The sequence below is a fragment of the Astyanax mexicanus genome, chromosome 2 (genome assembly GCF_023375975.1).
Source record: "Astyanax mexicanus isolate ESR-SI-001 chromosome 2, AstMex3_surface, whole genome shotgun sequence".
NCBI lineage: Eukaryota > Metazoa > Chordata > Actinopteri > Characiformes > Acestrorhamphidae > Astyanax > Astyanax mexicanus.
The window spans coordinates 32895549-32919314 of NC_064409.1; the positions used below are offsets into that span (position 1 = coordinate 32895549).

Genomic DNA, 23766 nt, shown 5'->3' on the forward strand with positions numbered 1-23766 from the left:
GAACAAACACATAAAAAATATCCCATTAAGCTTTTAGGAATTACAACAATTTTTCTACAAAGCCTCCTCATCCCAGGGGCAACAGGACAAATTATCTCAAAGGCTATTTTACAGGCTGCATGAGCTATTTCCTCGTTATCCATCATCAGTTAAACAGGTAAAAGGTCTGGAGATGATTCCAGATGTGGCATTTGCATGTGAAGGCTGTTGCTGTGAACCCACAACATGCGGTTAAAGAAGCTCTTAGTGGAAGTAAAACATACTATCATTAGGCTGAAAAAAAAAGAATAAATCCATCAGAGAGATAGTGAAATTGTTAGGAGTGGCCAAATCAACAGTTTGGTACATTCTGAAAAAAGAGTTCAGTGGTGAGCAGGAACTCATAAAGATCTGGACAGCCACAGAAGACCACAGTAGGAGGTTATTACAGAATTCTTTCCACAGTGAAGAAAAAGCCTTCACAACCTCCACCGAAGTAAAAAAAGGAAGTAGGTGTATCAGTATCTTATCAGTATTTTATAAAGAGAAGACTTAATTAGAGCAAATACAGAGGGTTCATAACAAGCTGCAAATCATTAACAGAAAGGCCAAATTAAAAACATCTAAAGAAGTCCAGTTCTGAAACAGTGTTTTTGAACAGGTGAAATCAATGTCACTAGGTCACTATTGTAGATGGATGGATGGATGGATGGATAGATAGATAGATAGATAGATAGATAGATAGATAGATAGATAGATAGATAGATAGATATAAAAGATGGTTGGACATGGCTAAACAGTAGCGATGGACAATGACCCTATGATACTGTGAAAGCAACCCAGGAGTGGAATTGACTCACTGACTGAGTCAATCTCCAGATCTGAACCTGTTTGAGCAGCATTTTACTCACTTAAGACAAAACTACTTCTGAGCCTGTGAAATGAGGTTTTGTAGAAAAATGGTTGTAATTCCTAAACGCTTAATAGCTTAATTTTTGTTCAACACCTTAAATTAAACCTGAAAGTCTACACTTCCACACTGTGGTGGCAAATCCAGTGTGGTGGCATGCCGACACCAAATCATAAACACTGTGTCACTGTTCAAATATTTATGGGCCTAACTGTAAATGCCAGTGAGGGGAAGATGAGACTCATATAATATTAAGGTGGGCTGTAGTGATGGGCCCCATTTGGGAAGCCCAATTGAGTCCCAGTAAAAACACATACATGTACAAATCTACTCAGAGCCCATGCTCACCTTTTCACACCAAATGTCCTAAATGTACACAATATGTCTGACTGTGGATTAGTGGAGTCCAAACTCTTTAGAGACCTTTTTTACCCTTTTCTCAGCCTGATGAGCATCAATCAGTTGTGAAGAGCAGACTTTATTAGATTCCAGCTTTTTTAAATAAAACAGGTTTGTGTGAAAATCGGATGATGTTTTAGGTCATATTAATGAGGAAATATAGAAAATTCTGAGGGGCTAAACTTTGTTTTGTGCTGTTTGTCAGAAAGCTCAGTGACTGTAGCTGCCAGTGTCCACCAGAAGGGGGCAGGAGTGAGCGGGCTGTGGGGCGCGTCTCTCACGACTCTCTCAGACCGGCGTCTCATCATTCCACCCGTATTCAGACCAACCCGCCCTGCTGCGCTGTGATTAGTCAGTGCTACTGTCTATCTGTGGATAATTAACTATTAGCCTATCAGAGCGCAGACGCGATTTAGTATTCGCCCTTCAGAGCAGAGTAGGCGGGGTTTAGTGCAAAACGGGCGTGAAACAAAGCGGTTTCTGAGTGTGGGGCGTCTCGAGCCCTCACTCTGTGTGTGTGATCGCGCGCGCAGCAGCAGGTATGGTGCTCCAGCTCCTCCTCCGCTCCGCCGCGGATCCCCGCTCTGTCTGCTGAGTCTCTGTTCATCACTGTCCGCGCTCCTCTCCCCGCTCCGCGTCTCTCCGTGCGGACTGTAAAGTTTCAGCTGCTGTTTGGTCATGCGCAGTCGGGCGCTCCTTGGGACTGAGCAGTGATGCGGACTCTCTCGCGGGGACGCGCAGATGGACCTGCCGCTTCCTTCAGCATGAGACTATTCCAACTTTCAGCGCTGATCTCAGTCAGCCTGCTCTCCTCCGGTAGGTCCTGCTCTCTCTGTGTTCAGGTTAATGTTCCCTGTGGAGTTCAGGCTGAGAGCTGAGTCTCTCACAGGGTTTAACTGTGTATTTTCTACCTCCATCATAACAATGTAAACCTGCAGCTTTACAGCTGAGCAGATGATCAGAACTGTCCCCGAGGCTTCAGGCTTCACTCTGTGTTTGTGTCTTGTTTGTGTTTTTGGGGCGTGTTTTTTATTGATTGTGTTCATCAGGTTTTTATCATCTGGGGGTCCTGCTGTTCTGGGTTTCAGTATAAAATGTTGAATCCCAGGTTTTAAAGTTGATCTAGCTTTTTATTTTTTGTTCGTTTCAAGTGAAAGACAAGTTAAACCAGAAGTTCTTTTAAACCAGGTTTCAGGTTTTGGATTTGATCTCGTTTTTCATATTTAAAGGTTTTGTAGTCATTTTTAATATTTAAAGATGAATTAGACTCAACATATATATTTTCCGGTTCAGTGTTTGAAGCTAATCTTGCCTTTTCTTTTTCCATTTTGGTCGTGCAGTTGGCTGTACTGTAAAGTGATTTTAATAGATGTTTTGGGCTGCTCTTGCTGTTTATTTTTGGGATTTGGTGTGATTGTGGTGTGCTTTTTAGCTTCAGGTTTTGGGTTTAAACCTGTTTAGGGCTTGAGTCTGATTTTTAGTTTACGGTTTTGGGGTTGAGTCTGATTTTTAGAATTGTTGGGTTATTTCTTCTTTTTAGCTTAAGGCTATGGGTTTAAACCTATTTTAGGGCTTGAGTCTGTTTTTTTAGTTTAGTTTTGGGCTTGAGTCTGATTTTTAGTTTAAGTTGTTAGGGTTAAGTCTGCTTTTTATGCTTGTTTGGTTGGTTCTCCTTTCTAGTTTTAGGTTTTACCCCTTTTTAGGGGTTGAGTTTACTTTTTAGTTTAAAGTTTTGGGGTTGGGTCTGATTTGTTTTAGGATTATTGTTTTTCTTTTTAGTTTCCAGTTTTGGATTTAAACCTTTTTAGGGGTTGAGTCTGCTTTTTATTTTAAGGTTTTGGGGTTGGGTCTGATTTGTTTTAGGATTGTTGTTTTTTCTTTTTAGTTTCCAGTTTTGGGTTTAAACCTTTTTAGGGGTTGAGTCTGCTTTTTATTTTAAGGTTTTGGGGTTGGGTCTGATTTTTAGGATTGTTGGGTTATTTCTTTTTAGTTTCAGGTTTCAGTTTAAACCTGTTTTTTAGGGATTGAATCTGTTTTTAGGATTGTTGGGCTCTTTCTTCTTTTTACTTCCAAGTTTTGTGTTTAAGGTGTTAAGTCTGCGTTTTAGTTTTATGTTTTGAGGTTAAGTCTGATTTTTAGGATTGTTGAGTTATTTATACTTTTTAGTGTATGTTTTGGTTTTAACCCTGCTTTTGTAGGGTTGAGTATTTTTAGTTTGCTTTTCATTTTCAGTTTTTGTTGTTGACCTTTATTTTTAGTTTCAGTTTTTGCACTTGAGTTTCAATTTTGGGGCTGACTCTTAGGTTCAGTTTAATTTGTTGGGTTGTTTCTTTTTTTTAGTTTAGGTTCTGGGATTGAGTCTGTATTTCAGTTTAGGCTTTGAATTTAAACATGTTTTAGGATGAGTTCAGTCTACTTTTCAGTTTTAAGATTTTGAGGAAGACTGTTTCAGGCTTTGGGGCTGAATCTGTTTTTAGTTTCAAGTTTTGGGGCTGAGTCTGCTTTTCAGTTTGAGGCTTTGGAACTGAGTCTGCTTTTCAGTTTGAGGCTTTCGAACTGAGTATGCTGTTCAGTTTTTGGCTTTGGAATTGAGTGTCTTTCAGTTTGAGGCTTTGGGGTTGAGTCTGCTTTTCAGTTTGAGGCTTTGAAACTGAGTCTGCTTTTCAGTTTGAGGCTTTGAAACTGAGTCTGCTTTTCAGTTTGAGGCTTTGGGGATGAGTCTGCTTTTCAGTTTGAGGCTTTGGGGCTGAGTCTGCTTTTCAGTTTGAGACTTTGGAACTGAGTCTGCTGTTCAGTTTTAGGCTTTGGAATTGAGTGTCTTTCAGTTTGAGGCTTTGGGGATGAGTCTGCTTTTCAGTTTGAGGCTTTGGGGCTGAGTCTGCTTTTCAGTTTGAGACTTTGGGGCCGAGTCTGCATTTCAGTTTGAGGCTTTGGGGATGAGTCTGCTTTTCAGTTTGAGACTTTGGGGCCGAGTCTGCATTTCAGTTTGAGGCTTTGGGGCTGAGTCTGCTTTGTGGCCGAATTTGCATTTCAGTTTGAGGCTTTGGGGCTGAGTCTGCATTTCAGTTTGAGGCTTTGGGGCTGAGTCTGCTTTTCAGTTTGAGGCTTTGGGGCTGAGTCTGCTTTTCAGTTTGAGGCTTTGGGGCTGAGTCTGCTGTTCAGTTTTAGGCTTTGGAATTGAGTGTCTTTCATTTTGAGGCTTTGGGGATGAGTCTGCTTTTCAGTTTGAGGCTTTGGGGCTGAGTCTGCTTTTCAGTTTGAGGCTTTGGGGCTGAGTCTGCTTTTCAGTTTGAGACTTTGGGGCCGAGTCTGCATTTCAGTTTGAGGCTTTGGGGATGAGTCTGCTTTTCAGTTTGAGACTTTGGGGCCGAGTCTGCATTTCAGTTTGAGGCTTTGGGGCTGAGTCTGCTTTGTGGCCGAGTTTGCATTTCAGTTTGAGGCTTTGGGGCTGAGTCTGCATTTCAGTTTGAGACTTTGGGGCTGAGTCTGCTTTTCAGTTTGATACTTTGGGGCTGAGTCTGCTTTTCAGTTTGAGGCTTTAGGGCAGAGTCTGCTTTGTGGCCGAGTTTGCATTTCAGTTTGAGGCTTTGGGGCTGAGTCTGCTTTTCAGTTTGAGACTTTGGGGCTGAGTCTGCATTTCAGTTTGAGGATTTGGGGCTGAGTCTGCTTTGGAGCTATGTCTGCTTTGTGGCTGAGTCTGCATTTCAGTTTGAGGCTTTGTGGCTGAGTCTGCTTTGGGGCTGAGTCTGCATTTCAGTTTGAGGCTTTGGGGCTGAGTCTGCTTTGGGGCTGAGTCTGCATTTCAGTTTGAGGCTTTGGGGCTGAGTCTGCTTTTCAGTTTGAGGCTTTGGGGCTGGGCCTGCTTTTCAGTTTGAGGCTTTGGGGCTGAGTCTGCTTTTCAGTTTGAGGCTTTGGGGCTGAGTCTGCATTTCAGTTTGAGGCTTTGGGGCTGAGTCTGCTTTTCAGTTTGAGGCTTTGGGGCTGGGCCTGCTTTTCAGTTTGAGGCTTTGGGGCTGGGCCTGCTTTTCAGTTTGAGTTTTTGGGGCTTAGACTGCTTTGGGGCTGGGTCTGCTTTTCAGTTGTAGGCTTTGGGCTAAGTCTGCTTTTCAGTTACTTTGGGGCTTGGTCTGCATTTCCGTTTCAGGTTTTGGGGATGAGTATGCTTTGTAGTTTCTGCTTTTCAGTTTGAGACTTTGGGGCCGAGTCTGCATTTCAGTTTGAGGCTTTGGGGCTGAGTCTGCTTTGTGGCCGAGTTTGCATTTCAGTTTGAGGCTTTGGGGCTGAGTCTGCATTTCAGTTTGAGACTTTGGGGCTGAGTCTGCATTTCAGTTTGAGGATTTGGGGCTGAGTCTGCTTTGGAGCTATGTCTGCTTTGGGGCTGAGTCTGCATTTCAGTTTGAGGCTTTGGGGCTGAGTCTGCTTTGGGGCTGAGTCTGCATTTCAGTTTGAGGCTTTGGGGCTGAGTCTGCTTTTCAGTTTGAGGCTTTGGGGCTGAGTCTGCTTTTCAGTTTGAGGCTTTGGGGCTGGGCCTGCTTTTCAGTTTGAGTTTTTGGGGCTGAGACTGCTTTGGGGCTGGGTCTGCATTTCCGTTTCAGGTTTTGGGGATGAGTATGCTTTGTAGTTTTACAGTGGGATTGACTTTTTTTCAGTTTTAGATTTTTTGTCTGATTTTTGGGCTTAGGCTTTGGCGTTCATTCCTTTCGGTTTTATGTTTTGAGGATTACTTTGATTTTTAGATTTACATTTTGGGTTCACTCTCCTTTTTCGTTTTGGGTTTTAGTGTTGGTTCTTCTTTTTAGTTTCAAGTTTTGGGGTTTAATCTCATTTTTAGTTTTAGATTTTGAGGTAGACTCTGCTTCTCAGTTCTGATATTAAAGCTGCTTTCTTTGCTTTTTTGTCTCATTTGTTTTTCTCTTTAGTTTCAGGTTTTGGAGTTGATCCGGCATTACGCATTGACTTCTTCGATGAGCTTCACCTTGATGAGACTTATGCAGGAGTTTCCCAAGTCCAGGGCTTTCACAATGAGAGCAGAGCCTTTCAGTTTAAAGGTAGGACCTGGGGTTTTAGTTTTCCACCATACTGTGCTTATTAGCAAACTGCACGTGTAAACGCTGCTCTCTGTGAAATGTCCTGAGGGAGGTCACTGTTTCATTTTGAAAAAGATTTTGAAATGAGATTGAAGTGGTCAATCCACAGCAAACATCTGGCTGAAAAGCTGCCAGGCCGGCGGTGGTGTGCAGCTGCTGGGAACGGCGTAGTTTCGGCCTCCACTTAATCTTAATCTCTCATGAAAAATGGATCACAACAACAGCAAAACAGCAGGCAGCATGGTAAACAGGTTAACAGCCACCCGTGCTGCTCCAGTAGCCCATCCATTAATGCACAGTTACAGCTACCATATGCAGGATATCTGGGCTATAAATTCCACCTTGAGGTGTTGTGTATTTTCCCCATGACCTTCTACATGTGAATGAATGAGCTTTAGCAGTCAAAAGACCTGTTTATATTAACCGTTTAAAAATACAATCATTCAGTAGGTACAACTATTGTAATAGGCTTCCATTATATGTTACAGCATGTTATTTATGTATTATTGAACTATATATTTTGCCTTTAATTAGATGAATGCCTTAATTCCATCATATTTGCAAAGGGAGTGTTGGACAAATTTAAGCTATTTAAGCTTCTTCTTAGTCCTGATTAAACCCAGGTGGCAGCAGCCTAATAGTTTGTGCAAATATTTATCCAGTCTAATTAATAGTTGTGTCATTTATGCATTATTTTTTCCACCCATCATACTCTTAATCTTCTCAGTAATTAGTTTATTGGTAGTGCTGCACTGACTCTAAATAAATACAGACAGAGAAACCTAAATACAGTAGAGGTATCGACAATTCAGAACATTAAAATATTATATCAGAATATTTACAATATTTAGACATTTTAACCCTTTCATGCACATAACAGTGCTTATTCAGTTTTTGCTGCACATCATCCAGTTACGCAGAACTAAATACACTCTCTGTAATTAAATGTACAGTTGGATCAGTATTATTTAAGCACTGATGAAACATTTCTTTGTCTCATTTCTTTATCTGTTGTGTAATAGTTGAACCTTTTAAATATCTGCATGTTTTGAGGTTTTGAGCCACGAAAACCAACCTATGCACCCTTTCAGGCTGAAGAATAGAACATTGGGAAGTGATGATGATAATGTTGCTTGCACTGAAAAGTCTCTCTGAGGGGAGGCTAATATCAGAAATACTTGCAGACAGGCTTAGTCAGTCAGGTAAAGCTTAGTATGTATATGATTTACTATACAAGGTCTTCCTCCTTGTCTTTGGAAGGTATTTACTAGGGCTGGCCCGAATAGCGTTTTTTGAGCTCCGGATATTCGGCACTGATTCGAAGCGAATATTCGAATATTCGTTTTTAAAAAAAGAGGTAAAAAAAAAAAAAAAAGCAAATCACGGCCCCTTTAATCTACTGAAAAATGTTCAATTTGCTCTGACCGACGAGACATATTCACCCCGGATTTTTGGTGTTTTTATCCGGATTTTTGTGTTTTCACCCCATATTTTTTCTGTGTTTTTAGCCCAGATTTCTTTGTGTTTTCATCCCGGAATTTCTGCTGCCCCACACCGCGGCTGCTGCTGCACGGTTTCTCCGCTGCGCAAGCCAGCCCAGTAAATTGCTGTTTGTGTTTTCACACTTAGTCTATTTGCTTAAAAAAACAAACAAAAAAAACGTTTGTTCAGGAAGTATTTTATATTCTTAAACATTGTTGATTATATTAGAGGACAGTCATTGTAAACTGTACTTGGTCTATTTCGGTTAAAGGATTGTGCAGGGCATATTACTGATTTTGTATTTTTGCACTTGGGCTATAAGCTCAATATTAAATATTTCGTTTGTTTAGAAATTATTTTATATTTTTAAACCATGTTAAATTATATTAGAGTAGAGGAAAGTCATTGTTAATGACGTTATTGTACTTGGTCTATTTCGGTTTAAGGATTGTGCAGGGCATAGCCGTATTACTGATTTTGTATTTTTGCACTTGGGCTATAGGCTCAATATTAAATATTTCGTTTGCTTAGAAATTATTTTATATTTTTAAACCATTTTAAATTATATTAGATAAGAGGAAATTCGTTCAGACATCATTTTTGTAGGCCAGGCTTTTGTAACCGATTTAGCCCCTACTGTTGCCACATTACCCCTTACGTTTTATTATATAAATCAGTTTCGAAGAGCCTGCATTTTTTTTATCATGTATAATAGAGGTCTGCGCGAGACTGATTTTTAAACCCACTCTTCCACGCTCCCGCGTTTCTGTCTCGTTACCGCTCCGCAAAAAAATTGCTTCTTTTAATCCCGCGCATACACATTTCTGCCGCTCCCGCCCCACGTTCCTAATATAAATTAAATAAACTACATTTAATGCTTCAAATTTACTTATATATTTATTAAAACAGCAGCGCTGAATAGTGTGGTCCCTTTCCTTACCCCAGTCCAAACACCATCGGTGTGTGCGTGTGTGTGTCGGTCCATCCTGCGCGTTGAGAGTTTTCTTTAGGTTTTTTTTTTTACAATTATTACAGTTTTCTTAACTATTTATTAATTTGCTCCCGCATCGTCTGGATTAAACTCCCGCTCCAGCCAATAACAGTTCAGTTCTGTCCCGCGCGCAAGATATTCTGACTGGACCCGCGAGAACAGAAGTGGTTAGAGTGAGGTGGAACTCTGGAAAGGAGAAAAAAAAAACGAATATCCGAATACCAAAATTAAAAACCGAATACCTACTCAACGAACGAATATCCGAATACCCGAATATTCGGGTCCAGCCCTAGTATTTACTTAACTCTGTTTCTTTATACGCTCTTTATTGGTCTGGAACATGTTAGCAACTTTAGGCTCAACTTCAGAGCTTCAGCTTGATGTCTCTGATGTAGTGTTACATTGTATATCAGTAATAGAAAAGCATCTTAATACTTTGTCATTTAAATTGATACAATACCCTATTTACACAAATCCAAGCTTGCCATCTTCTCAGCTTATTAACTAAAGAATGCCTCAACATATCAGCATTAGAGCTGGTCGATTAATCAATTTTATCGATTAATTCGAATTTACAGTTAAGGACGATGTGTTTTTCTGAAAATCGATTTTCTCTCAGTTTTAATTTTCACCACCGACGCGCCCCTGTGAGCTCCTGTACTACAGGCTTAGCCCCGCCCCTCCCTCCCGCGCGCACCCCAGTGCACTGGTACTGGCACTTATTTAAAGCTTATTTAAAGCTTTGTTTTGCAATTCAAGCCCAACGAGAGAGTCTTTTCTTAATAGCATATTAAATTGTACTTGTTTTCTATTTTGTAAGTTTTATCAAAAAGGCCACCTTTTTGATAAAACCTTTTTTATTTCTTTCTATTTGTTTTTTGAGGGTGGGTTTATTTATTTATTTTATTTATTTAAGTTTGAGGGTGCGTTGTGTGAGTACCTAAACTATGTTGGAGAAAGCTTTCTTAAAGTTACTAGATGTTTACAATATTTTTTGGCTTGTTTTTGGTTACACTTTAACCACAAAGGGGACATTTAAGTGAAAACTAACTAACTAAAACTAGTTTTAACCATTTTTTTAATCATCTTTAATTTGATTTTTAGTAGGGGGAAAAAATCAATTTAAATTTGATCTTTTTTTTTTTTTAAATCGAAGATTTTTTTTGGGGCCATATCGCCCAGCTCTAATCAGTATAAACCATATATATTGTTAGAAAGAGCTGGAAAGAATTCCTATTGTTTTAAAAATGTCAGCATCGTTGCTGTCCGGCGAGGATCCGTGATTAATTCATTGTGGAAAACTCTCAAAAATAAAAGTTTCTTCAAAAAAAAAAGAAAAAAAAAAAGTTAATTTCTTTGACACATTTAATACCTCATTTCTCAGTTTACAGTCACAAACACACATTCTGAAATAAAATCCAGTGTCGGAGTTTCACCACGATTTTGTATACATAGGTCACAGCGTGATATCAGCGCATGGGCTTGTAATGTCAAAAGTATGTTTTGAATCAATTTGCACTTGATTTGCACTCGATTTGTGAACCTATTTACTCAATAAGTCAACTTTACACTCAGCCCATCCTGCAATTTTCTCAGAGTGATAAAGTGATAAAGAGGTGAAAAACTGGCTTCATATAGGAGACACTAATGTGATTATCTTGTGATAGTATGTCTGTAAAAACGTGCAGTGGCTCAGTGAATTGCTGACAGATGTCTGAATATCTGCCAGGTATCTCCATATTGTCTGCAGACAGCTACTGCTGCTGTAGTATCCTGCTCTCCGGTGAGAATCCATGATTAATCCATTGTGGAAAACTCTCAGTAATAAACGTTCCTTCAAAATTAGTTTGAAAGTTACTTTCTGTGACTCATTTACTGGTTTTATTTTCTCAGTTTTTGCAATCTGAAATATAATCCAGTGTCTGAGATTCCTCGTGGTTGTGTATACAGGAAGTAACGCAAGGGCTTGTGATGTCAAAACTATGTTTTAAATCTATTTGCAATTGTTTTTTTGAACCGATTCACTCAATATGTCAACTCTACACTTTTCGCAAAGCATTTAAACACCATTTAAATGTCTCCTAGCTTTTAAATACCTTATTGTCTGGTTTCCTCTGTTCTTTTTTGAGCTCAAGTGAAAAACACGGAATAATGACTCAATTCTTTCCTTTAACTTTAATTCCAATGGGAGCACACATGGTGATGGGGCTGATCTTTTTATTTTTTTATCTTTTTATTTTTTTTATTAGTAGGGGCTCTCCTCTCAGACAGCTCACAGACAAGGTTTACAATAAAAAAAAAATCCAAATTATTAATTCAATTATTATAATTCTTACTTGCAATGAAGAATAAACGTAATCACATTATTTATTATTGCAGTTTTTTTTTCCTTTTATTATTAACACAAAAAAAAAAATTGTGCCACAGCAGCAGTTTTGAGATGGTTAGGCAGGTATTGGAACAAAAGTCATAATTTTAGTATAATGACTATGAACACTACTTTTTTTTCTGTTCTAATGAATACAGTCTAAAATCATGTTCTTGCATATTTTTATTGAGGTCTTTGTCTTCCTTCTGATGAATTAGCATTGATGTGATAAGGAGGTGAAGAACTGGCATCACATAGGAGACACTAATGTGATTATCTTGTGATAGTATGTCTGTAGTATGTCGCAGTGGCTCAGTGAATTGCTGACAGATGTCAGAATATCTTAATCTTGGCAGGTTGGTATAAGATGCTTCTCCATATTGTCTGCAGACAGCTACTGCTGCTGTACCCCACACTGTTACATATTCTGATGTAATATGGTGATAAAGCACCTCTGACCTACTACTTGTGGGAGAAGTTACCAAACAGCTTCTTTCTTTTCTTTTCTTGTCTTTTTCACTGTATTTTTAAAGAAACTAAAACTAAAACAAAACACATCTAGTATAAATGTATTATCAGTTGAACAGTACAACAGTTTAGCACCCTTTTTTACGCTTAAATAAACTAAAAAAACGGGTTATTCATGTTATTGGTGGAGACATTTTGGAAAACATTTCTGAAATGAAATAAAACCACATTTCTTTATTAGTTAAAGCAAGATTCAGTTTTCTATTTCATTCTTTAAATTAAAAAAAGCAAACGTTTGGTCACCCTCTGTGGTCAGTAGTCAGTAACACCCCCTTTCGCAAGAATCATTCCTTTTGTAAAGTCTTTTTGTGGACAGCTAAAAGTCTTCTTTTACTCATTCAGGTCATGGACAAACCTTCAGCTTGTGCATCTCAATGTAGCCGACTTTGAATTTTAAGGTGTGTTCAGGATCATTATCTGCCAGGAAAAAGCATCGTATTTACATTTCTTTTTAACCGTTTTTAATTTATCCCATTTCCAATTTAGCTATGCCAAAAATCCCACCCATACTTTTAAGCTGTACCTCCCCTATCACTAGTAATGCCCCAACACCAGAAGGGTGAGGACTTGCACATACATGTGATACAATCATCACCTCAATCTAATGCTGATACAGCATTGCTGAGTAGCATCACAGCGCACTCTGAGGAAAGTGCAACGACTCGGTTCCGATATGTGAGCTCACAGATGCCTGTGCTGATGGCAAGCGGCATGACGGGGATTCAAACCAGGAATCTCCTGAGCGTTTTTTGCATGTTTTTTTTTTTTTACTAGGGGTGTCCCTGATCCAATTTTGTGACCAGAAATTGGGGCCTATCTTTTATTATTTTTTTTAAAGGAACAGAATCGGGTGGAAAAGATCCAGATCTCTAATTTATCAAAAATATAAAGTTACGTTACTCCACAAGTTCACTGTACTCTGCTGCATGCATTGGGAATGCTCATGCTGTGATTATACTGTCAGCATCAAGGCTCTCATGTTGTCAGTGTGCTCTGTTGTACTGTTTATTAACGCTGATTTATATCCGGTTAAAGGTTATCCAGCAAGCTACCTATCCAGCCATCCTCTACTAATATCCACTTTTATTTTCCTCCAAACTGCAGACACCCCATCACTGAGCTGGAGACTCTCAGCCTCGCTCTGTCATTTACACACACACAGTTTCCTCTTTCCAAATTGGTATCGGATTGGGCTCGGTATTGGCAGATACTCAAAATCAAATGACATTTTTTAGAGATAGTGGGATATTTGCTTTCAAAGTTTGTTGCTATTTCCTTAAACCTATTTTTCTTTTTGATAATCTGTGGAGAAAGTTTCTCCATGCCACTGGCTGCAACACAATCATGCTTGGCAGTTGGAGAGAGGTTCTTTTTATGAAATTCTGTTTTTCCCCAAACATACCTGCAGGAAAGTTTTACTTCTACTGACCCTTAAATGATGACCATATTTGTACAGAGATCTCCAGTCTGTACACTACAGTCTGCTCATTCCTCTAAAAGTTTCTTGCAGTCAAACAGGGGTTTGCTTTTCCTTTCTAACTGTACTACAAGCCCCTCTTTCTGAATGTTTTCTTGGCTGTCCAGACCTCAGCTTGACCTCCTCTCTTCTTGTTAACAGCCATTATTTTATAATGTTGTTATGACCTGAGGCTTCCTGGAAACACTTTGCAATCTCCTTCCAGTCTTCTCCTGCTTTATAGATACCATGAGTGCATGGGTGTGAATTGTAGGTACGCTCAGCAACATTTGATAATTGATCAAGGAGAAGAAAAAGTGTGATCAATTCAAGCTTGACACCGCTAGTTTATTACCACGAACATTGTCCATAAACTGCACCTTTTACACCATTTCATCACAAATCGAAGGCAGAATGCAAACCCCTGACCACAGACCAGTGTACAAAGATGCTCATCATGAAAATATCACCAGATGAAAACCGTTCCCGCGGAGCATCTATTTTCTGGTCTGTTTTCATACACAAGGCGCACTGGATTATAAGGCGCAGTATACAACACTAGTAAGAAAATGTCGCCATGTTTTTCTTGTAATTCAGCAGGTCTCGCTCAACACTCTCTCAAAGCTAAGATAAGTTAAGTAACCAAAACTGTAATTCTTAAAAAGAAAAAATAATAATCATTTAAAATCAAATAAGTGCTGGATGTTAATAAACACAGATTTTTCTCCTGAAAACTGTTTGTTTGCGTGAGTAATGCGCCTCCATTTATTTACAGTAAGCTTAGATTTTCAGATTTCCACTAAGACTAGCCACGGTTAGTGGCTAATTCCACCCGACAGCAATACACTGAGGAAACCTGCGTGTTCCAGTAAGCCAGGGTGATATTAGCTAACGGTTTATCCCATGTAGCTTATTTTAACATGGTAAAAAGGCAGACTACAGTCCGATATACTCACCTCTGATTGGCAAAAGAGCTAGCACTTAGTGCAGTTAGCGGGTAATGCTAATACTGCTCCAGCAGTACTGTCCGAGGTTAGAAGCAGGCTACAGGCCGATAATACTCACTTCTGAATGTCAAAAGAGCTAACTAGCGCTTGGTGCGCTAAGCGGTTAATTCTAATACTGCTTCAGCAGTGCTAGCCGGGGTTAGGAGCAGGCAACCTGTGAACGGCAAAATAGCTTAGCGCTTAGCCTGTCAATACTAATACTATTATTAGTATTATCACTAATAACTAACTAGTATTAATGCTAATGCTCAAGTCTCAGTGCTGGAGAAACTAAACTAAAACTCACTGCACTGGATTATTAGGCTATTGTTGATTTTTGGGAAAATTAAAGCATTTTAAATCCCTATAGTGCGAAAAATAGGGTATACATAATTGTTATGGCCTGATGCTTCCTGGAAACACTTTGCAATTCTATTCCAGTCTTCTCCTGCTTTGTGAATACCACGAGTGCTTGGGTGCGAATTGTTGGGATCTTTAGCAATATTTGATAATTGATAAAGAAGATGAAAAACTTTAAATAATCCAAGTATTTTAATAGCATAAAACCGTTGGTTTATTACCATGCATATTGTCCATAAACTGCACACTTACACCACTTTCATACACAAACCCCAGGCAGAATGCAAAGTGGCACAACAGGCGTAAAACATCAGGACCTCATTTATTATTCTAGTTAGAGCTTCTCTGCATTCTGGACATCACCGAGGAAGTGGCAGCTCCAGGAGCAGGGCACTCAGGCGCCACATTGATCCATGCTGCAAGACGGATGGCCTGGCGGCAGAATTACACATGGGGTTTTGAATGAACTCCGCTGTCTGCAGAATGGAAATGAGAGACAAGCAGTGGTGCTCCCTCCCTGATGAGGTGTCCCAGTATCTTGCTTATGTGGGGGGAAAAGTGTCTGGAAAAAAAAGGGAACGAAAGTGAAGATGACTGAGGATGATCTGCCGTGCTGCTTTTTACTAGAGAGACGAGACTGATGAGATGTCTTCACTTGCTCACTCAACACATCACTATCATAAACCTTGCCTACCGTATAACTGTCATTCATGAAGACATTTCATTAAAGAAAGATGTAGATTTTGACAATCTTTCACGCTTTTATAAGTCACATTAACAGATGTTAAAGGCATTTTTCCTTCTCCTTCCTGTGGAGTCGGATGGACGGTATAATGATATGTTGTCACTGTAATAATACACTTTCACAGTAAAGAGTAGTAGAGAGGGTTTAATGGGTATCGTCAATACTTATAAAACCCTTCTAAAGAACTGCATGTATCTATATAAATAAAGAGGCAGATTATAGTGAACCTAAAACAAACAACCCGTTTACTGTGACTCCACACATGTCCAACAGTTTGTGGGATACGCTTCTGGTTAGTAAATTTATATGCATCAGTGTGCATCATTTCTGACACCACTGTTCAGTTGTACAACCTCTATAGAAAAGCTTTGATCACTAGAATGGGACACTCTGAAGCAGCTGCACAAGCCTAAGGTCATCGTGCCCAGTGTCTGCCCTGCAGCTTTGAGCTGTTGAGCAGTGTAAGTGCATTATGTGGATTGATGGTGCTTTATCCAGTACTTTTGGATAAGATGGGGTTAAATCCATTTTCCAGAACATGTCCAGAATCCAACATCATGTTCTGACCCTCTAGTGTTCTGCTTTTCCAAAAGAGTTGAGGCTGTTACTTCAACAAAGAAGGATAAAGTCCCTTTTTGTACGTTCAAATGTGCTTGTCTTTCTGCATATCTCTTAATCTCTTATAATTAAGCTCACAGAAAGATGTCTTGTCATTTTTTGTCTTCAGAATTTGTTTGATTCATTGTTCCATCAATAATGGCAAGCCATCCTGGCGCAAATTCGGCAAAACAGGCCCAAACCATGATACTGCCACCACCATGTTTCACAGACATGATTAGGCTTTTATACTGTAATGCTGTGTTGTCCTTTCTTCAAACATTATGCTTCTCATTTAAACCAAAATGATCCCATCTTTCCACAAGACATTGTTCCAATAACCTTCTGTGTTGTTCATGAGAGCTTTAGAAAACTGGAGACAGGCAGCAACGACTCAATAACATTAACATTAGCTAATGTGAGAAGGCCTTTAGTTGCTTAGAAGTTACTTTGGGTTCCATTGTGACTATGTGGACTGTTGCATGCCTTTCTTCTCTTGGTGTGATCTTTGTTGGTCAACTACTCCCTCCATTTGTACACAATCTAACAGTGCATTTGTGGAGGTCAAACTTTGTGGAGATGGTTTTAGTAACCTTTTCCAGCCTGATGAGTAGAAGTATAAACAGCTCGTTTTGGGCTCATCTAGAATGTCCTTTGTTTATTAGCATATTTGCCTTGTCTTGGGTTCAAGTCCCTATATGGGTGGAGTAAAATGCTGTAGTGCCCGATGCAGTGCTCCAGGTTGGATGGTTGTTTCAGGTTGAGAGTACGCTGTGCGCTATTGGCTGTGGCTTCTCACCGGTGTGTGGATGAGTGCTGAGTGTGAATAGTTGTGTGTAAAACGTGTAAATTGTAAAGCATCCTCGAGTTTCATTCATTTATATATAAACATGTGTTCAGACTTTCATCGATTCCTGTTCTTTAAACAAAACAGGGCTCCACTCAATCACACCTGATTGTCATCACATTGGTTTAAAACACCATAATCTAATTTCACATTCAAGTTATCTTCTACTAATTCAGATACTTTTGCCACTCATAGTTATGTAGTAGTAAATCATTATTCTCAATTAATAGTTTGGTTTCATTTTATTATTATTATTTTTTTTCTTCAGATTTAAAAAAAAATCTGATTTTTTTTCTCGAAGGTTTCTCAAACTTTCAAACACCACTTGACCATGAAAATGCTTTAGGGTGCTTTTACACCTACCTTGTTTGTTCTGGGCTTGCAGACTTTTCAGTTTGGTCTGAAGCAAAGTAGCAAATGTGAAAGGGGCCGCAAAACACACAGTGCAGATCTGAGGACCAGAGTTTGGTCTGACCAAAAGAGGTTACCTCGGTCCGGATCTACTGAACCATTGCCGAGTTTGTCTGCAGTGTAAAAGCAATTTTCTCAGTAGTTCAGAATTTCGGACCGATTACAGGAAGTTGAGTCAGTCTTTAAACAAACTAGACGGAAAACAAATTGGTGTTGTGATGAAATCTGACTACCCTTGATGTGCAGGTGTGTCATGCAGAAGTATGAACATAAACGCTTAGACTGGGAATTATTTTATTTACTGTAACAGTAAATTAACTCTTATTTATAAACAGAAATAAAAGGAATCTGAGGATAATCAGTTGCACTCATTCTGCTGTTGGGGGTGCACATGTATATGAAGGGGAGTCAGACTCTGACAGAGAACTAGAATTTGTCACAACACCTTTCCAGCCAATGAAGATGTACAGTACCTATCTGATCCAACTAATCACTGCTTTCTGTAAGTATTTGATTGTCTAAATAGATTGTTTTAGATTTGGGTTGGTGTTGACAGGTAGAGACCACTGATGCATGTATGAAACATGCTTAGCTGAGCAGGTGTAAGACAGAAGCTTTTTATTTATTTATTTTTTTAAATCTTTCCACTCTTGCTCTCTTAAAGCTATAAAGCTGACTGACTGGCTCTGAGTGCCAGGATCAAATTGCTGCTAATTCATCGGCTATTTGAGCAGACTGACCCTGAGGCGGGACTTTAGCTGAATGTGTTTCTAGTGGATTGAGACTGTCTGAGATCTTTCCTGTCTGGACCTTCCGTCTGCTGTTTTCTTTTCAGGGTCTCCTTACTTGTGCATCCTCTGTGGTGATATAGATCAAATCAAATTGAATCAAATATTTTTATTTCCTGATATTGTAATGCAGCTTTTATGATATCCAGAAATAAGCCAAAAGGTCAACAAGACATAAATCATAAAAACCTCAGTGAGCGGCCCGTCATAATCTGTCACCATAGTTATTATTATTATATAATAATTTTTATTATAATTATTACCACTTATCAGACAATAAACAGATTTGACATTGATAATCTTAATATTACCTGTTTAGTTTTTCTTAGAAAGAAGAGACAATTAACGTGAGTGAGCCTGTGTTCCAACTTTGTATAAAAAATGTTTTTATTGTATTTATTGTTTATTTAGGCATTTTAGATATATTTATGTGCATTATATTCCAATTCAGAAATCAGTAATTAAAAGGTTATTGCTTCTTAAAAGGATAAAAAGTGCAGTATTATTCTATTGTTGTATTATCATTACAGGCTCATGAAATTGTCTTAAAATGAAATGTAGGTCTCCTACACTATATTGTCCAAACACAAATGATCATAATGACTGGCCTAAACAAAAATTATATTTTCAGCCAGCAAACTCACATAATAAGACATTGGGTATAAACCAAACCTTTTTTTAATACACTGAGATGCAAAAATGAACACACATATAATACTAGTGAAATGTTTGGGCACACCTTTTCTTTCAGTGTTTTTTTTTTCTTCTTGAACATTGTAAATTAATACTGAAGTCATTTAGACTAGAAATGAACACACAAGGAGTCATGTAGTAATCTAAAAGTGTTAAACAAACCAAAATACTCTGTAAAGCATTAAAGTGCTCTTATCAGGGGTTTTGTTAACTTGCAGTTTTTGAGGCTGTTAACTCTGATCAACTTCTTCTGAGCAACTGAAGTAACTCTTGGTCTTCCTTTCCTGGGGTGGTTCTGATGAGAGCCAGTTTCATCATATAGTTTTTGATGGTCTTTGTGACTACACAAATGTCATTTAGACTAGAAATGAACTGAATTTTCATTTCCTAAAGTATTTTTTAAGTAGTTCTTGCTATAATATGGATTAGAACATCACTCAAATAGAGCTATTTACTAAATTCACTGTATAGAAACTCTAGCTCTTCACATCTTTACAACTGATGCTCTCAAACACATTAAGAGACAAGACATTCAGTTAATTAATTCTTGACAAGTTCAGCACAGCTGTTAACTGAAAGCCATTCCAGGTGACTGTACCTCATAAAACTGACTGAGAAAATCCAGCCAAGATGTGCAAAGCTGTCTCTATCTAAGCAAGAGGTGCTACTTTAAAGAAGCTAAAGTATAAAACATATTATGGTTTGTTTATAGGCCTGTCACAATTATTACATTATCTACTTATCGTACAATAAATGGACTTTACCTCAATAATTTTGATAATCGTGAGATTGTCTGTTGCGTTTATATGTATGTTTGTTCATATATATATAAAACAGTGACCTGTATTTTAGCCAGTCATGCTAAATAACCAATGCTTCAATAACTGCAACTCCCAATCTTCCCAATCTCCCAATTTTTTTTTTTAATAAAGTAAGATTTCTTTGTTATGCTAATCTATTATAATTATATCAATGGCATTAAATGGACTTAAAATGAAAAATCAGATTTCTTAATCTTCATTCTAAACTATGGCATCACTGTCACATCAATGTCAAAAGTTGAGGGCGCAAAAATAAAAGTCAGGGGCGCAAAAATACCAGGTGAAAAAAATTAACCAGCGTGTTTTAACATTTTGAGAGTGTAAATTAACTTCTCGTGAGCACAAATGTAAAATTACCAAGAAAAAAAAGGGAATCCGGTACGCACTGAACAGAATATCGCTTTCGAGCTTTTTTTTCCCTCACGTTCTGTGTGAATTACCTGCTGCAGCAGTTTGTGCTCGACTGAGTTTTTGAAAGGGGTAGTTTTGACAGTTTGGGGGTGGAGTCAGGGTCGCCTCCCTTAGCAAACGCTATTTACTGATATCTCCAGGGTTTGTGACGGACCTCCTATCTCCACGAGCCGGAGGAGGGTGGGGAAAGAAGAACAGAAGGAGAGTTAGCTAACTGGCTATGCTAACATCAAAACAACCCGCTCTCCGGCTCTGTCTACCTGGGTTTAGTGCCCAGAGCAACTGGCTTTTTGGGCGAACAGCACCGGTCGCTATAAGCACTGAAGCCGGGCAGACAGTGCCAGCGAGCTGATCGCTTCAGGCACTATAACCAGGCGAACAGCGCCGGAAAGCGGGAGATATTGGAGATATTTAAGCAATAGAACACAAGGGGGAGTGTGTTATCACGAATAACATCACTGCTGTGATTCGGTCGTAGCCGTAGATCATCACAACCTTGATGTTATTTGTGATAACACACAACCTCGAGTGTTCTATTGCTTTTATACAACAGTTTCTTTTTTTACATAATAAATAAATAAAATAAATCAAAGAACTTTAAGAAATTAAGAATGAATATGCTTTAATATGGACTGAGCCTTCTGCCAAAAAGTAGTTCCACCACAACTGTAACAGAACTGAAACTTAACTACAAAATGGTGTATGGTTAATACAGACTAACACCACAAGAGTTAGCTTGAAATCAAAATTGGGAATAAGTGAAGATGGTAACGTTAGGAGCGTGAAATAACATTAATACTCTCCTCTCCTGCTCAGAGGAGTCGTCTTCATGTGAAAGCTGCGCATTTTTGAGCATTTCTGCCTGTTTGGCTGGGTAGTGTTGGTTTTAGCTAGCCGGCTGGACTGTGGTTAGGTTAGCGTGGCTTGCTTTAGCTCAGCATTAACTTAGCCTAGCCTGTCTGGTTAGCGTTCTGGCTGTCAGACGGCCGTAGCCGAGCGATTTTCTTTCCCTTTTTTCCACAAAAGACAACCAGCGCTGCGAGCGAGTGTGCCGTGGTTGAGCGCTAGCCTGTGCTAAGCTAAAGCTGCCGCTGATGCCGTTGATGATTCTAAGCTGTCCTGTGTATATACGCCGTTACTCGGCAACGCGTCGGCGGAGTGATGCAGGTTTAGTGTGAGAAGGCTGTGATGTTATCACAAATATAATCACGGCTAGAACACTTCTCAACCAATCAGACTGTGAGGTCGGAACTAACATTTGTATAACAGCCAATAGCGTTTGTTAAGGGAGGCGACCCTGACCCCGCCCCCAAACTGTCAAAACCACCCCTAGAGCTCAAAACACTCAGTCAAGCATAAACTGCTGCTACAAGGAAAAAAAGCCCTCAACTTTTGACATTGATGTGATGCCATACTAAACTCTGTTCTAAGAAAGCTAATTATGTTGTTTAGATGGCTAAACTCGATGGCTAGATGGCTACTCGAATAATGGGATAACTGTGGTACACTCCCTCAAAGCTGAAGGATGGAACCATGGGAGGAACCAAGACTCACAAAAACTTAAGTGCACACACATTCCTACACACAGACAGGCTGACATGCCTCTATTTATGTTCCGTAGCTCTGAGGCAGTGGCAGGGAAAATGTAATGTTGATATCTGCTGATTAATGCAATGTTAATTGGAGTTGAGACACTTGTTCATTGTGTCACTGTAATTATGGTTGAATTATTCATCGGATGTAAATGAGTGCACTTTTACAGGTGGAATGTGAAAGCATTAGTGGGGGTTCCACTGTTTTGCATGAGAGCCGCAGCTGACGGGTCACTCGGGCACAGCGACGCAGCCTTTCTGAGCTCTGGTGTTAGCTGGATGCTTTTTTTTTTTTGCTGTGACATTTTGCTCTTTGCTGAGATAAAGCGTGTTTAATAGCTTTTATTGAGCTAACTGCATTAAACAGCTTCTCCTGTGTGTTCCTCTAAGGTTCTTAGTTTGGTATTGATTTGGAAAGCAGATTTTAAAAAGGTAAACGTGAACAGGATACATTTCTGCCCAGATGATAAAAGAAGCCATGTAATGAACTGCTAGGCCACATGTTTTTCCAGGTAATTACTTCTGGTACACTTGCTGCAAGAAGTACAAAGCACAAAGGAATCAATTGCCATCAGCATGAATAAATTAATGAAACAAACAGAGGAACAAATAAAAGGTAAGCACTCTGAGTGGCCTCTGTTCTGTCGAGAGGTTGCAAGATCCTCTTCACACACACACACACACAAACACACACACGAGATGTAGCTTTCTAGCAGTTTGTTTGCTTCTTTCATTAGAGAATCAGCTTGCTCTTATCTTGATCTCAGTCTTCTTTTATCTGGTCTCTCTCTGTTTCAATGGGCTTTTTTTTGTACGTGAGGACATGATCTGATCGATTACAAACCCAGGCAGTAAAAACAGTAGAATAAACAACCAGTGCTCTTACTTGCTTGTTCTTAAAGAGATGAACTGAAACAGGGTTCAAAAGTAATGTCTGCCTGAGGCAAGTCAGGTAAAACACAACAAGAATCACCTGTCCAGTTGGGCAAGGAAATCCATTCAGCGGATTCATAATAATATGCTTGATATTGCCATTGTTTGCTTTTATTATACACTGTAAAAAAAAATAACATACAGTTATCCTATATTAGTCCCACGGACTGATTTAGACTAATTTAAGGCGGCAGTCCATATTATTGTGTTTCTAAACTGAAAGCAGAAGCATTTCTGAGTGGAGAAGGGACAGAATATTGTTTTTAATGGTACCACTGTGCTGGAACGACCATCCCTGATAAGCCTAATATAATATATTTATTCTAAAAACTGGGGTGTCGGTCGCTTTTCGCGGGAGTTCTTCTGGCCACGTCACACGTCTTTACATACTTACATCACATTTACAGCCTCTAAAAGAGGATCCGGCTCAGTTTTACTGAACGCGAGCGGCTGGTGGAGCAATGGAGAATGAAGTTTCAGACTGAGCGGAGTCTTTCTCTCTGACTGAACATAACCTGGAATCGGATTCATCTGTTCTGAAAGAAGACCGCATCACACCCGCTCAGTTTAAAATGATTTTTCCGCATGATCAGTGCAATTACCCATTATCACCAGAGAGGTGATAATCAGTTTTAAATTAGGGCAGTTTTAAATTAGACCAGGTTATTCCGTCAATGGGTTTTTTCTTCCCTGATGACACGGGCATATTCCAAGATGACAATGTCAGGATTCATGGGGCTGGAATTGTGAAAGAGTGATTCAGGGAGCATGAGATCATCATTTTCACACATGGATTGTTCTCCACAGAGTCCAGATCTTAACCTTAATTGAGAATCTTTGGGATGTGCTGGAGAAGACTTTGAGCAGTGGTCAGACTCTACCATCATCAAAGCTGCTGCAAGATCTTGGTGAAAAATTAATGCAACACTGGATTAAAATAAATCTCTGACATTGCAGAAGCTTATTGAAACAATACCACAGTGAATGTGCGCTGCAATCAAAGCTAAAGGCAGTCTGACCTGTGTTGTGTGTTCCTGGGTTTTCGTGATGCTGTTTGATCACTAATGTTCGCTAACAAACCACTGAGCCCTTAACTGAACTGTTGTAGTTATAATGAGAATAAATTACACACATGTGGACTCTGTTTACTAATTAGGAGACTTCTGAAGGTAATTGGTCAACACTGGACTTTATTTAGAGGTATCAGAGAGCAGGGGAGCTGATTACAAATGCACACCACATGTTTGATTTGAAAGATTTTGAAAACAATATATTAAAAAAGTTTTTTTTACTTCCAATTACTTGCTACTTTGTGTTGGTATATCAACTCATAAAATGCAGGTTTGTGTAATGTGAGAAAATCAAAGGGATTTGAAGGGGTT

The 23766-nt window shown here is 39.2% G+C and overlaps 1 protein-coding gene across 5 annotated transcripts in view; it reads left to right on the plus strand.

Annotated features, from left to right (window-relative positions):
* The first annotated feature begins 1780 nt into the window (after window positions 1-1780).
* Window positions 1781-23766, plus strand: part of nell2b (neural EGFL like 2b) — a 138878-nt gene continuing 116892 nt past the window's right edge. For 3 of the 5 annotated variants that reach the window (XM_049474235.1, XM_049474234.1, XM_049474236.1), the window contains exons 1-2: window positions 1782-2104; window positions 6208-6336. In XM_049474235.1, coding sequence (XP_049330192.1) covers window positions 2002-2104; window positions 6208-6336 — 232 coding nt within the window. In that variant the 5' untranslated portion in view covers window positions 1782-2001. Of the gene's footprint in view, window positions 2105-6207; window positions 6337-23766 lie in introns of all 5 variants that reach the window. The other 2 variants (XM_049474233.1, XM_049474237.1) reach the window with 2 other exon arrangements.